General features: G+C 37.0%; 1 protein-coding gene across 5 annotated transcripts in view; it reads left to right on the top strand.

The window, feature by feature from the left end:
* The window catches only part of LOC124595158 (sodium bicarbonate cotransporter 3), a 976,895-nt gene that overhangs the window by 914,637 nt on the left and 46,914 nt on the right, over positions 1-15,344 (top strand). For all 5 annotated transcript variants that reach the window (XM_047133764.1, XM_047133766.1, XM_047133768.1 and 2 more), the window contains one exon: positions 5,768-5,961. In XM_047133764.1, coding sequence (XP_046989720.1) covers positions 5,768-5,961 — 194 coding nt within the window. The remainder of the gene's footprint in view (positions 1-5,767; positions 5,962-15,344) is intronic.

Below are 15,344 nucleotides of genomic sequence, written 5' to 3' on the forward strand. Positions count from 1 at the left end.
CTTTACTGATGAACCACATCTTCCCAAAATTCTATCAATGAACCGAAGACGACCATCCGCCTTCCCCACAACTGCCATTACATGTTTGTCCCACTTCATATTGCTCTGCAATGTTACCCCCAAATATTTAATCGATGTGACTGTGTCAAGCGCTACACTACTAATGGAGTATTCAAACATTACAGGAGTCTTTTTCCTATTCATCTGCATTAATTTACATTTATCTATATTTAGAGTTAGCTGCATTGCTATCCACCCTATCCAAAAGATCATTTATGTAGATAGAAAACAACAGTGGACCTACCACACTTCCCTGGGGCACTCCAGATGATACCCTCACCTCCGATGAACACTTACCATCGGGGACAACATACTGGGTTCTATTAGTTAAGAAGTCTTCGATCCACTCACATATTTGGGAACCAATCCCATATGCTCGTACCTTAGTTAGGAGTCTGCAGTGGGGCACCGACTCAAACGCTTTCCAGAAGTCAAAGAATATGGCATCCGTCTGATACCCTTCATCCATGGTTTGCAAGATATCACGTGAAAAAAGGGCGAGTTGCGTTTCGCAGGAGCGATGCTTTCTAAAGCCGTGCTGATGCATGGACAGCAACTTCTCTGTCTCAAGGAAATTCATTATATTCGAACTGAGAATATGTTTGAGAATCCTGCAACAAACCGATGTTAAGGATATTGGTCTGTAATTTTGAGGATTCGTCCTTCTACCCTTCTTGTATATAGGTGTCACCTGCACTTTTTTCCAGTTGCTCAGGACTTTATGTTGGGCAAGAGATTTGCGATAAATGCATGCTAAGTAAGGAGCCAATGCAGTAGAGTACTCTCTGTAAAACCGAATTGGAATCCCATCAGCACCTGGTGATTTATTTATTTTCAACCCATTCAGCTGCTTCACAGCCCCAGGGATGTCTATCACTATGTCCTCCATACGGGAATCTGTACGAGACTCAAATGGCGGTATGTTTGTATGATCCTCCTGCGTGAAAGATTTCTCAAATGCTAAATTTAAAATTTCAGCTTTCGTTTTGCTGTCTTCCGTTGCCAGGCCAGACTGATCAGTGATTGACTGGATGGAAGCCTTCAACCCGCTTACCGATTTTATGTAAGACCAGAATTTCCTTGGGTTTTCAGATCTTTTGCTATGGTATGACGGTCGTAATGGTTGAATGCTTCATGCATCGCTCTTTTTACAGCAGCTCGAATCTCTACTAACTTTTGCCTGTCCTCATTCTCCCTATCTTTCTTGTACTGTGAGTGCAACTGCCTTTACTTCCTGAGCATTCTGCGAATTGCGCTGTTAAACCACGGTGGGTCTTTTCCATCCATAACCCACTTTTTCGGCACATACTTGACCAATGCGTGATTTACAATGTGTTTAAAATTTGCCCATAATTCTTCCATGTCCATTGTACCGGAAGTAAATGAAGTCGATTCATTTACTAAGTGGGATGCTAACAACTGCTTAACTGCTCTTTCTAGTAAGAATACTCTCCTAGCCTTCTTGACCGACTTTTTAACTTTCATAACAATAGTCGTAATGACAACAACATGATCACTAATCCCTGTCTCAACACTGACACCATCAATGAGGTCTGGTCTGTTCATGGCTACCAGATCTGAAATATTTCCATTACGCGTTGGCTGTCGATTTAGCTGCTCAAGACAGTTTTCGGATAATGTGTTCAAAAGTAATTCACACAACAGCTTGTCTGTACCACCTGTAATGAATCCACTCATATCTCAGTTAAAGTTGGTGACACACATTTTAATTTCCATGGCCTCTTTGATCAATGATTCTCATTAATTTGAAGTATGGGCTAGAATACATGTTTCCTCAAGCAAGATGTAGTGCTTATTTGTAAGGCTGTATTCTACAAAAGCAGGCATTTATACATTTTTGTATTTGATGTCCAGTAGACAGCTGTGAAACATTCTGACTAACTGTCCCACTTAACTACTGTCACAGTCATGAGGAATATTGTAAACAACTGGTATGTTGAGACCATGACTATCCTTCATAGGGTGCAACTTCTCTTTGAATTTCTTAGGAGACCAAAAGATGGTCTTATCCTTCATCTGATTCAGACCATCCAGTTTTTTTTATATTGCTCCACAGAATAAAAGGAACATTGTGTGGTAGTCTTGTGTTGATTGAGTTTTGGTTTATGTTTCATGTACCTGCTAGCCATTTTTGTCTTAAACTGGCACTTAGATCTTTTTTTTCAGTGCTGAAATGTTTCTCATCCAATGTGCTTGTAGTTCTATGATTCTGAGGTTCAGCAAAGCTCTCTTGTTGTTAGGATGATGGAAACAGTGCCATTTGATATATTAGAAGGAAAATTTTCGATCTTGCTCAACCAGGTCTTCTGTTTAAGTCAGAAAATTATGCCAAGAAGGAAATTCTCATTTAGATTAAATTCACATTAGGGATCCAGAAAATTTGCATCTACTGAGAAATAAAACTTTCATGATCAGAGACTGTCAGGAGACCATATCTCCTGCACCTATCATTACTTATGAAACTGATTTGCCAGTTGTCATGAAGACCATAAACATTGAGCAAGATGAAGCAGTGATAACACATTGGACTCACATTTGGATGGATAGTGGTTCAAATCCAGCCCAGCTCTGATTAACAAAACTTAGCTTTTCAGTGGTTACCCTAAATCTCTTCAAACAATTAATGTATCTAAATCTACCTATCACAACTTCTCTTTAAGAACATTACAAAAGTCACCGTAGGGGAAACGTGAAGTACAGATGAATAAGAACGCAAATAAAGGTAGCCCAGGATATGATCTTCTGGTATGACAATGCAGCTGCTTCCAGAGAGAGTGATATGAGCTTTACAGAATCTGAAAACTTTCTCAGTGCCAAGTATAATGTTGTGATTTCATTCTTCTTGCAAAAGGCTTAGAGACAATGTTGAGTATCTCTTTGATTTTCTGCTTGTTAAACATTGCTAAGTGTATGTCAGAGGAAAGCAAATAATAGATCTTTTAATAAATGGTTTGAAAGCATTCACTGATGCATGTATTAATGAGTTTACATTAAGATGATGTGTTGGTAAGCTGCTGGTAATCCAAGAATTGCTTTTACATGACCCTCTGTGTAATGAAAAAAAGTTATTTTATCACAGCATTTGTGGCAACAGATACTCCACTGCATTTCCATCAGGTCAGTAGATAAAGTTGGGCACAGTCAGAAAAGCTCAATAAAATGTTTGAGACTCTTCAAATGTGATTTCTGTTTAAAGACTGAGCACCAAAATCTCAAAATGAAAGTGTCATCGTTTAGTGACAGTTCAGTTAAGATACAGATGAAAAGTTAAAACACAGTGAAGAGTACACTGAGAAATTCAAAAAAGTATGCAAAAGAATTTTAGTAATTAAAATAAAACCTTTAAACCATGTTTATAGTTGAGAACACAGGTAAAGCTTTCAACATTTTGGAGAGAGTAGAGTTACAATGCAATGACAAAAGTTTACAGATGCATTATATAATCTCTATGTATCTATGACTGACAGTGATAGTAACAGTAACTTGTCATCAAGAATGGCTACATTCACAAACAGCCATGTTAGCCAGTCTTTCATTTAAATACAAAGAAATTGCAGGATACAAGAGATCAATAACAGAGAAACAGAAAGATTCACATCTCAAAATGGATTCTCTCAGCAAAACTCCTTAGAAGTTGAGAATTCTTGGATATCTTTATCCACTTTTGAGATGAGAAGTCTTACTTGAATAAGGTGATGCTTGTTTCTTCACCTGAACTACTTTGTTCTGAGCATAAATTCATTCTCTAAGGACATCAATGCTAGTCAGATATCAGACCATAAACTCGCTTCTGACCTTTGCATTATTATTATTATTATTATTATTAAATGAAAGAAACGCACTTAATGTTAATGACTGTATCTTTGTGGATGTAAGCATGTGGATGCATGGGTAGCTCTCCAATCTAAAGACAGCAACTATGTCTTCAATAACAGTGGGACAGAGAGAACACTCAAAAGGCATTTAATCATGTACTCAGATGCTGAAGAATCTTTTAAATTTGCATCAAGGGTCCAAGTATTATATAAGTAACTAAAACATAACAAAACATCGTTGCATCATTTGTAGAATTTCATGGTCATAGCAAGAATATAACTGTAGTAAAATACATAAAAGGAGGATTAACATTAGAATTGTAGTCAGACAGCTAGATGACAATACAGTGTGAGCTTGAAGAATGCTACAGGGCTTAAGCAGGCCAATAGAGAACATCAATGTGGACAAAAGGCAGAGAAGGAGAGTGTAAGATAGATAAGACAGAAGTAAGTCAAGAAGAAAAATTGAGAAATTGTAAAATTGTATTCTATTTTTTTCATTTATTGGTTCATGTGTGTGTCCATTTGCTTCTTTTCTCCCGCGTTTTCAACTGTCTTCATACACCTGGACTCCCATACATTTCATATTTATCTTTCTATGGTTTAGTTAATTATATGTTTGTCTATTATTTATCATTTTCTCTCTCAGTTCCACTTATCTTTTGATTCACATTTCATTGACTTCTGTTTTTAAACTCCTTGAACATGCTTTGTAACAAAAATGCTGTGATCATAAAAGCCGAGTCATACTATTTTCCTCCACTTTGGGAAACAAAATCTTCAGTTAACAGTAAAGGAAACATTTGCTTCGTATTTTGTTGGGTTCATTATGCATTAACATTTTTAATGTACTTCGCATCATTGTCAATTTCTGCACCCTAACTGTAAGGACTGGATTAACAGAATATCTTAGCTTATCAACAGCTGGATGGATTTCTCAGTGGCCAAATACATACTCCCATACTAGTAATATAAATGTAAAATGTATTTCTTACCTTTACATGACTAAACCACTGAACCTATTTTGATTAAATGTGGTATGGAGATGGTTTGAGCACTGAGGAAGAATGTAAGATACTTTAGAGTGTGTATAGTATAAGATATTTATTGATTTGGAGAATATCATGTGAATTATGGGAAAATATTTATTATTTGAAAAAGCTGACCTGTATCACATTTGCAAAAATGCTTCTATTCATTGATATGTTCTATGTAACATGATCCAACACAATGAATACAACGCTTATAGAATCCTCGACTTGTTTAATCCATACTTCCATACTAATATTATTAAATGCAAAAGTAACTCTGTCTGTTAAATTTTTGTGACTAAATTGCTGTACAGATTTTGGTGAAATCCCCCCCCCCCCCAAAAAAAAAAAAAAAAAAAACCTGAGAGGTTGAAATAGGGAATGAATTATCGTTTTCTACATCAGTGAACATAAAACATGTTACAATTATTAAATTTGTTGCATAATATACATGTTGTATAATGTATAGCTACTTCAGTAGCACAGTGCGCCACAGATGCGCACTTCTGCCCATGCCCCTCCTCACACACCATTCAGCAGCGATGCTGTATGTGTCATTGCGTCTTGCATTGTGATAGTCATGGTGGGGGGAGGACAGGAAATTGGGGGGTTACGGGTTACGCACACCCAAACAGGCAGACAAGTGAGGGCAGCTGACATTATTGCATATACAATAGCCTACTTAGTTATCATCACTCGTAACAAAACTACTGATTTGTGAGAGCAACCACAGGTAACAGCTACTTCATTACTAAAGTTTTTAGTGCTTGCGTAAATACTTCTTCATGCTCTACTTGCTGAAAGCTCATATGAATCATTTGGTTTTTTTTCCCAATTTAGGAGGGAAAGCCAATGGAATTTGGTCAGTCAGGAAATCTGCAAATACCATTAGCAAATGGAAATATAATGAAGATTCCATTAGCCTCAATTAATATTTCTGAAGAAGTAAACAAAACAGGTATATGGAAACAAGTTAATGAAGGAAATTACAAAGAGAAAGAAGAGAAAAAGAAGAAAAGTCCTAGTAAAAACAGGTAAAAACTTTAACATGTAATTAAGTGATATTATATTTCGAAAAATGCATATTTTTGGAGAGAATTATAATGCATACATGAGAGTAGTCAACCGTTACATGACAATTTTTTGTTTTAGCCTCAGCACCTTGTTTCTTATTTGATATTATTATGATGTATACATGTATATGAAGAACAGTTATTAACTTATTATTTTAACATGTATTCTTGAATACATTATCAGTAAAATGAATACATTATCAGTAAAATATCCTGAGATAAAAGAGGTCTTTCAGTTGGATAGGATGTGTAAACAGTTCTCATGTCCCAAAGAACTGGAGCTTATTACTGTAATTACAGCTGTGAGTGTTATAGCTATCATACTCAGCATTTACTTACAATCACCACAATTTGGCTTAACTTATTGCAATGGACTTGAATACAAAGAGTAGTGGTACTTAAGCATGCAGAACTACCTTAATAAGGATTTGCAGTGCACTTATGGATGATTAAGTGATATGATTCGACTGGTCTAATCTGTATTGTAAAAATTACTTTTGAACTAGATTAACTTTCAAGGAAATGTACTGTTTTCTGAGTTACAAAGAACTGAAAGACTAAAATCCCAGCATTTTGTTTGGTGAAGATATTTGAAGTAGTGCTGAGTGGAAAATGACTGAATGAAGCCTCTCTGAAAGCTTCATTTCTTGGCATATCAATTATAGCTTGGTGAACTACGCTTCCAAGATTTATACTTTTCTCATTCTGTTACAGTAATATGTAAGTTATTAACACCTTTATTCATTATTAAATATTCAGTATACCAAAAAATCTTTGGGGTTACAGACCTCATAAACTAATGAATCAGTGTTTCAAAGAGTGACCTTCATCAGTGTAAGTAATTACTGAGGTAATGCGACATTAACTTTAGTATATATCTTCACTCTGGCCCTATAATTCCTTAAAAGCCACACAAATAATATTTGCAGTATGGCTGAATATCAGGAGTGGTAGGATAGTAACTAATGTTTTTTTATTGATAAATAAATTGTTAGACAAAATTTTTGGTCATTATTTACCTTCTTGAGGTAAAATATTTAGTACTGCAAATTCGAACACATAAAAGTAAATGTGGCAACACTATCCTAGTTTTTGGAACTGTTTGTTTTGAAAGCTAGAACAGAGTCAAAACTTTTGTTTTTATGTATCTATTGGCAATACTGAACATTTCTGCTCCTGACGGTAAGCTGTGATCAACAGTTGTGTCCTATAAGTTATTACTTTCCTCAGTTGAGTTTGTCATTATTGATTATAATTTACAAGGGAATTTTAGTAGCTCACTTTGGTGAATCAGGAGGAGCAATTTTTGTGATGTGACACTGCACTCGTGCTTGAGATGGATCAGTACAATGTTTTCCTTTGCAGAAATGTTTACAGCCAGATGTTATGAGACAAACTTTGTGGTGCAGTCTGTCTGTATACATGTTGCAGCTTGAAACATAGATGACAGAAGACTGTAGCCATCATTATTGTTCATGTTGGTGGTCCACTAGACTAACTTGCTCTCCTCTCATATCTTTCTTTCTAAGATACAACACTGCCTAGGTAACATGTAACCTCCTCAAGCTATTGATATTTAAACCACTTTCAGTTGTGTATGAATGTTCACAGGAAAGGTTTTATGATTTCAGATCAAATCTTTGAGTGTGCATCTACGAGAGAGGAAACACATAATTGACATTATGATAAGAAACAGATACCTTTCCTAATAATCTGTGCTTATGACAACCAATATGAAATTCATATGTCAGTAAAACATTTAACCTCTGATAAGGAAGGAGGGGGATTCAACCTCCTCAAAATAAAATACTGTTACCCACGACAAGCAGGCGTCACAGTTCATATTGACCAGCTGAAAACAGTTTTTCACCTCATTTGCCTACAATGAAAAGAACAAAATAAGAAAACAAGGAAAGGTAAAAACCCAGCTAGCAACATTGAAAACCCACAGTTAAGAAAACTCATTTCCTACCAGGAAGCAACCTTCCAAATGCCCAACCCTGCAGGGTGACACTGATAATCGATGTGCTCATGTGTGTCACAGAGGGCACTAGTGCCACCATATACAAAGTGGGGAAAGTTACAAACATTTTCACATGTATCCAAACAGGGCCGGCCTTAGTCATCCAGGTGCCCCGGGCGAGTCGTCCAGTTGGCGCCCTTTATTGTATAAATAGTGAACCTGGCAGTGCTTTGCAACACGGTATTGGACTGTTTTCTAGAAATCGTCTTAAGTGGTTAATGGCGTCATCTTATGATCATAACATGGTTTTTTCCATCGTAAATTTGAGTATTTTATTTTTTTAAATGGAAATGAAATCCAAATAATCTGAAAGCCCGCTAAGACGCTCCATGTGAGTCTTGTGTAGCCTGTGACGTCAGTCCAGCATGCTGCTGTCGCTGCCGTAACAGTCAGTATAGCAGTGATATATTGTTTGGGCATTCACGTTTTGGGAAATTGTCTAAAAATATTGCGTAGTACTGCACTGTGCATCTACAACAACTCCAGAAAATTGTTTTTGCGTGTTCCAAACAAAGAAAAGATGCGTAAAATGTGGTTGAAACAGGCTCGTGTATCCCAAATATTTCTTTTCTTTTCTGACGCACCCCTGTACTAAAGCGAACAAAACAAAACAAAAATTATTCAAATTGGTCAAGCCATTTCTTTGTTTTGGTGAGACTAACACACAACAATTGATTTTTATATATAGGAGGTAATATGTATAACGAAAAAACACTAATTTTGAATTGGGTACCATATTTTTATTGAATTTAATATAACTGTAAGCCATAAACCTATATTTTCTGTCAGTCATCTGAACACAAAACATATTACGCCTAATGAAAAACAATTATAAACGACTAAAATTTTACTTTTATCGCTTTTCTGTCGGCAAAGTCTCTGATCAGATTAGCAAAGTCCAGGTTTTCTGCAACTTCATTTTCAATGGACAGTGAGGCCAAACTGGTTAGTCTTGTTTGAGACATTGTAGACCGCAAGTACGTTTTTATCAACTTCAGTTTGGAAAAACTGCGTTCGCCGCTTGCGACAGTCACTGGTATTGTTAGCAAAATACGTAACGTTATCCAGATGTTGGGATATAACTCTTGAAGATTATGCTTTTTTATGAATTTTAAGGCTTCAATAGGCGTTGCCTGGCTGTCTTCGAGATAGTGTTGCAGGTCTAAAATTTCGTCGCACAGCAAATTTCCATCAATATCTGACTTCATGTTGACAGTTAACTTTTCTTGTAATTTAGAACAGCATTGTATTAGTTCTTCTTTATTTTGATTTTTTTAATGTCAAACAAGAAACTCCACGTCGCAGAAAATTCTTGCATCTGTTCAAATCTTTCTTTCATGGATATGTGCACGGTGTCCAACAGTGCATTGAAAAACTCTACTTTAAACTTCTTTTTTGGGTCAGTTATTTGATCATCAACAGCCTCTTCACCCGGCCTGCGTTTAATACGTCTTAATCGCATTTGTGGTTTAAATAATGGCTGCGTATCAAGATCCGAAGCCAGTTCAGTTGCTGTTACAATAGCTTGTTCGAAACCTGTTTGTCTATATGTTTCCAAATAAGAGCAACATTTGTCAAGGATTTCCATAAACTCGACAAAGTTGATTGTGGGTGACTGACTTGCTTTACTCACAACGTTAATTTGAAACAGAACATCATACCATGTCACGAGAGAAACAATGAAGCTGAAGTCTTTTAATTGTCCTCCTAGTGTTGTCGCTTCGTGTGACACCGCAGCATCGTTTTGTTCAGTAGCATCGGCCAAGGAAACCAAAGCGTCATGCATTTCGCATAATTGATAACGAACCGCTTTGACGCTATCAATTCGAGCTTCCCAGCGTGTGTCACTTACATTTTTAAGGGTGTATATCTTCAAATGGTCGGTCAAAATTTTCCATCTATTTACCGATCCAGCAAATAGATTAAACATTTTTTGTAACATTCCGAACAGTGTCACGGATTTTTCTGATGATTTTGCCGCATCACACAATACCAAATTATAACTATGGCATCCACATGGCACAAAAAAAGCTAGTGGATTTAACTTCTTAATTCTGTTCTGGACGCCTTTATTTTTCCCCTTCATGTTCGCGCCGTTATCGTAGCCCTGTCCACTGCAGTCATTAATGTTAAGGTCAAGATCACTCAATGTTTTTAAAATGCTTTCTGTGAGGCCTTCACCGGTTGTATCGTCTATTTGCAGAAATGAGATGGAATGTTCTTTTAAACTTACGCCATCCTCTGTTATGTCGGCGCATCTTAAAAGTTATCGAAAGTTGTTCTTTGTGGCTTATATCTGGAGTACAGTCAGCTATGATTGCATAATACTTTGACATAACGTGTGATGCCATGAGTTCTATTAATTCATTTTGTATATTTTTGCCGCAATAATGGTCAGCCAAATCACCATTCAATGCCAGTCTGACGTGCTCTTCCATGATTGGATCAAACTTTGCCAGTAACTGTACAAGACCTAAGAATTTTCCATTATTTGGGGTAAATAATTTATCTGATAACCCTCTGAATGCCATATTATTTTCAGCCAAATACAAAGTAATGTGCATCAATCTTTGAAGCACATTGCTCCATCGTAAACTTTCTTTAGAAATTAGCTTTTGTTCTTCCTTGTCAATAGTTAATCCAGCTTTAAACCTGATTTCAGCTTCAGTCCATTGAGTAAATGCTTTTTTGTGGCTAGGACTATTTTCATGCAGTTTCAGAGCTTCACTTAAATGTTTCCAATTTCTGAAACCCACAGTGGTAGTCAAATTAGTAGTTGACTTTAAATCAAACATTCGACAACAAAAGCAAAAGACACTGTCGTTTGATACAGAATAAACTAGCCACCGTCGTCTGATAGTTTCTTCGTTTGATAGTTTTCTTGTGTAATGAGTTGAAGAGAAATGACGCCCATCTTCATCTTTTGGAAAGTTATTTAGACATACTTGTGAGGGTCCACATATTATAATGCGATCTATATCTCTAGCATTAAGTACTTTTGGCCACGTACCTACATCAGAAACATTGTATTCTTTTATTGCAAGAACGTTGATACTTTCATCGACCACAGATGTCATGTGTTGATTTTGACTTGGAGAAATATCAGAGGATTCATGCAAAGATGTACTGCGCTGGTCAATTTGATCACCTTCAATAGGTGATTGTATATTTTTTGTGTATAATTGTTCACAGTCTGAAGAAATATTTGCTGATACATGGACTTTTGATACAATATCTGAAGTATTTGCCTTAGAATTTCCTTTAAGGTACTTATAAATATTCATGTGCTTTTTAGTTTCTTCAAGAACTTTTTCTTTTTCAGCTTTTCTTTTCCGATTTTGTGAACCAGAAAGCTTTTTTTTAATCATTTCCTTCTCTTCTGGCATGATTTAATAATTTGACAAATTATTGCTTGGACACGGCTCTATTTCGCGACCACAATATTCGATCTATAACAAATAAAGAAATTCACCTATCAGTAGACGTAACTAGAAAAAAACCTGAACTGAAAGATAAAAATGTTTTTCGCACCTACCAGAAAATTAAAATGTTGACACACTCACGGCACTCGTTTCACTCACAATTATTCAGCCACGAAAACATGACCGCTGCCTCCGACTCTTACTGACAATTACTGACATGCGGGTGCAAATCGTAGCGCTGCCAACATATGCAGTCTAACAAACATTGTGTGGCGCTGTATTATTTCAGTAAGTTAGGGGAGAATTCTCTATGAATGCAGTGCATGCATTGCATGATCTATTAATTAATGTACATGAGTCATTAAGTCACAAATATTCGATATAAATACATTCGTATTAATTAAATCATAATGTAATGTATATTTCACAGTCTGTATTTTCTTTTATTTGGAGCGACCGGTAGTTTCTGTTGTAAACGAGAGATGGTGCGGCTGCATGGGCTCTTCCTTGTTGCAGTTCTTGAAACAAATAAGAGAGGCGCTTTGGTAGATCCCGTGCTAGCCCGCGTCAAACATGGATGGTTGCAGACAATACGAAGATTGCATTCAGCATGATTTCTCTTCTGCTACCCCGAATTCATCGCGCATTCGTGAGATTAGCGACGTATGTTGAATGAGACTGAATAATATTTTAGTTTCGCGAAATGGGTGATTGTAAATTGTAATTTTTTTTTTTTACATGCGTTTAGTACGTGGCGCCCCTTGGGCCCCGGCGCCCTGGGCGACCGCCCGAGTCGCCCCACCGTAAAGCCGGCGCTGTATCCAAATATCATGAGAATAACTGAGGCCCACATTATGCAGCATACCCACATAAACTGTAAAACCTTCAGCATCAAAGCTGTTACAACCAAATAGACCAGATCCAAGAGCATATAACAGGAAGTCAAGAATCAATAACAAAGCAGTTGAACAACTGTGACATTATGTCCTTGAAAGGCATCAAAGTTTGACAGTATATTGTAATGTGTTAACCCCGCCTGATTGTTGAGGGTGTGTTGGGGTTATAACGGTAGACTCCAAATAATTTAAATCTCTTCCAGAATGTTTAAGGTCTGACCCTTTACTTCTCTGTGTAGGACTTTTAAATTATTAGTTACGCCTGTTACGGAGGGGCCAGATTCACATAAGTGGCTATTTAAAGTAGATTTTGAATTCCTTAGACTCTGGTGTTGTAGGAACCTAATACCAAAACCTCTGCCAATCTGCCCCACATACATGGCAGGACAACTGTCACAACTGATGCAGTATGCACCAGTAGTGTCAACTTTTCACAGACTACCTTCTCTCTATTTACAAGTCTTTGACCAAGATTCTGTGGGATGAAGAATGCTGGCTTTATCTTTTTCATCCTTAACTTTTTACCTACTTTCTGTTAAGTCCTGTCAAAGTATGGTATTCTATGATAACCAGTGAACTCATCTTCCGCTTCCTACAATGTCTGTCGTATGATTTCATTACCATTTGGCCTCTGCTTTTACGTAGTGTATTCTTTCTTAAGCAGTATCCATTATTAATATTCTTAATCATTGGAATCATATCCACTATCATGTGTAACATGCAGAATACACAGAAATTCTGAGTCATGTGCCTCCTTAGACAGGGGTACATTGTAAAGGTGGACAACATTGACCTAAAAGCTGCCATCACGTACACAAAGGGGTGATTATAATTGTGGTGTAAAACAGTATCTGTCACTGTAACATTTCTAAAAATGTTGTAGTCAGTCCTTGTATCCTATACTGAAATTGTTGATGTTAAGTAAGGTAACCATCCTCTCACTGTTTTCTTTGGTAAACTGCACCTTTGCATGTATAGCATTCACTTTATCAACAAAATCACAGCATTCCCTCTTAGAACCATTGTACAGTAGAAATATGTTGTCTATGTATCTGCACTATAGTACAATTTTACTAGTGTAGGTGTGAAGCAGAGCACCAATATCACTTTCAGACTTACTCATAAATACTTTACTTAGATCTAAAAATTTCTCTATAGGATACAAGGTTGAGTGTGATTTTTAGAGAGGTACAATGATGGATACTGTTATACACTGCAGTCCTATTGACCCTTTTGCATACAAGGTGGCTGCTTTTAAGTGAATTAGAGTTTGATAAATAGAAAAGAGCATTGTTACCTGCAACAGTCAGAAGAGTGCTTCATTGGTGTTGCATATTTTAGCAATTTTGATTGGGGTAAACTTAGGCTGCAATGTTCTTCTTCAGCATGCCAGTGTATAAATGTGTACAGAATCAGCTAAGTGAAAAATCCATGCAGTGTGCACACTTGTTTACATATAAATGCCAAATTAGGAATTTTCCTTTGTGTGTACAAGGTCGTGTGCCAATTTAAAGTTCTACTTTTGCATATTTTATGTTGGCATTGCTTCTGCGGAATCTTCACTGATTGTATCAATACCCATTTGTATTGTGATATATTGTGAAATTTTGAACATTTGCAAGTGCCGTGATAAACTAGTACTATTATCGTCAATTGTAGGCTTAAATTGTGCTCTTTTAAATTTTTTTAGAACAGGCCTATCCTTGTTAAAAACAAACATTCTTTAATTTCTTTGTACAGTTGTGTGAGAAACAGGTTAGTTTGAGAATTTCTGGATGCTTACAAAACTATATTTTCGTAAGTTTCTGATACAAGTGTTTCGGATACATAATTTCTTTCATAGCAAATCAGTATTTGTGGTTCACAGTTCAGCCAAAGAATATATCACCCTTGAATTTCATTGTATATCAGTGCAAATAAACATGTGTTTTTGAGACTTTTCGGAAGCTGGCATCATCCTTTGCATAATCTATGAGCACTTCGTTGCAAATTGGCATTTGTGGTTTAGTTACTGTAGCAGATTTTCTAACTAACATATTAATTCTGTTTTCTCGTTTACTAACAATTATAATTCACATCAAAACATATTAGGAATCTAGTAATTTTTACCACAGGTTCTTGCTTTGCCTTGATAGAAATCTCATTTTTCAATTCTTAAAGGGAATTCACAACTTTTTAGCTCAATAGATCAAAAGATAATCAGTGGGCTTAAGTTAAAGTTATTTCTCCACTGCCTTGTAATACGTTGCACCAGCCAAAATGCAGCCCCATTGCATATACGGTTCTCAAACACTGGATGAGTTGGTTGACTTTCATAAGCAGCTGGAAATCGCCCTGGCCACTGTCAAATGATTGGCAGTTGCTGTGAATTGTTGTGTTGGAAGAGCTCCAGAGAGTCATGTCCCTGTGATACCTGTACCAGAATTACATCAAGTACTATCCTCTCATGTGAATCCTGCCTCCTCTGCAGAAAGTACAGGAGCTGTCATTACCTGTCACATGACTGCAGGTGGCATGTCAATGGTAGATCTAGGCATCCTGTACAGGGTGGACAGAGACCACGGAGGACTCAGGGTGTTGTACCTATCTCCCTAATCAACAAGTTTGAGGCCTTTCACTGAAACTGAAAGTGAGGCAGTGGGCTCACTCCACCTGTTTCAATGAAACCTGTTTCGTTCAGTGTCAGGAGGTGGCAAATGAAAAAGGGTAAGGGGTCTATCAATCATCGACAGTTCAATTGTTTGATGAATGATGGTACCCCTTAGGAAAACTGCAACAAGGGACAGCAAAGGACACCAGCTTCACTCATTGTGTATGCCTGGGAGCCTCATTTAATAGGCTATTTCAGCAGCCATTGAGGGAACAGGGTGCAACCAATTGCAGGTTGTGGCACTCGTTAGAACAAATGATGCCTTTCATCTGGTCTCTGAGGTCATTCTGGGGTCATTCCGGCAACTGGCAGAGAAGGTTGAGAAGGCCAGTCTTGTGTGTGGAGTTTCAATG

The sequence above is a fragment of the Schistocerca americana genome, chromosome 2 (assembly GCF_021461395.2).
Source record: "Schistocerca americana isolate TAMUIC-IGC-003095 chromosome 2, iqSchAmer2.1, whole genome shotgun sequence".
In the NCBI taxonomy this organism is placed as follows: domain Eukaryota; kingdom Metazoa; phylum Arthropoda; class Insecta; order Orthoptera; family Acrididae; genus Schistocerca; species Schistocerca americana.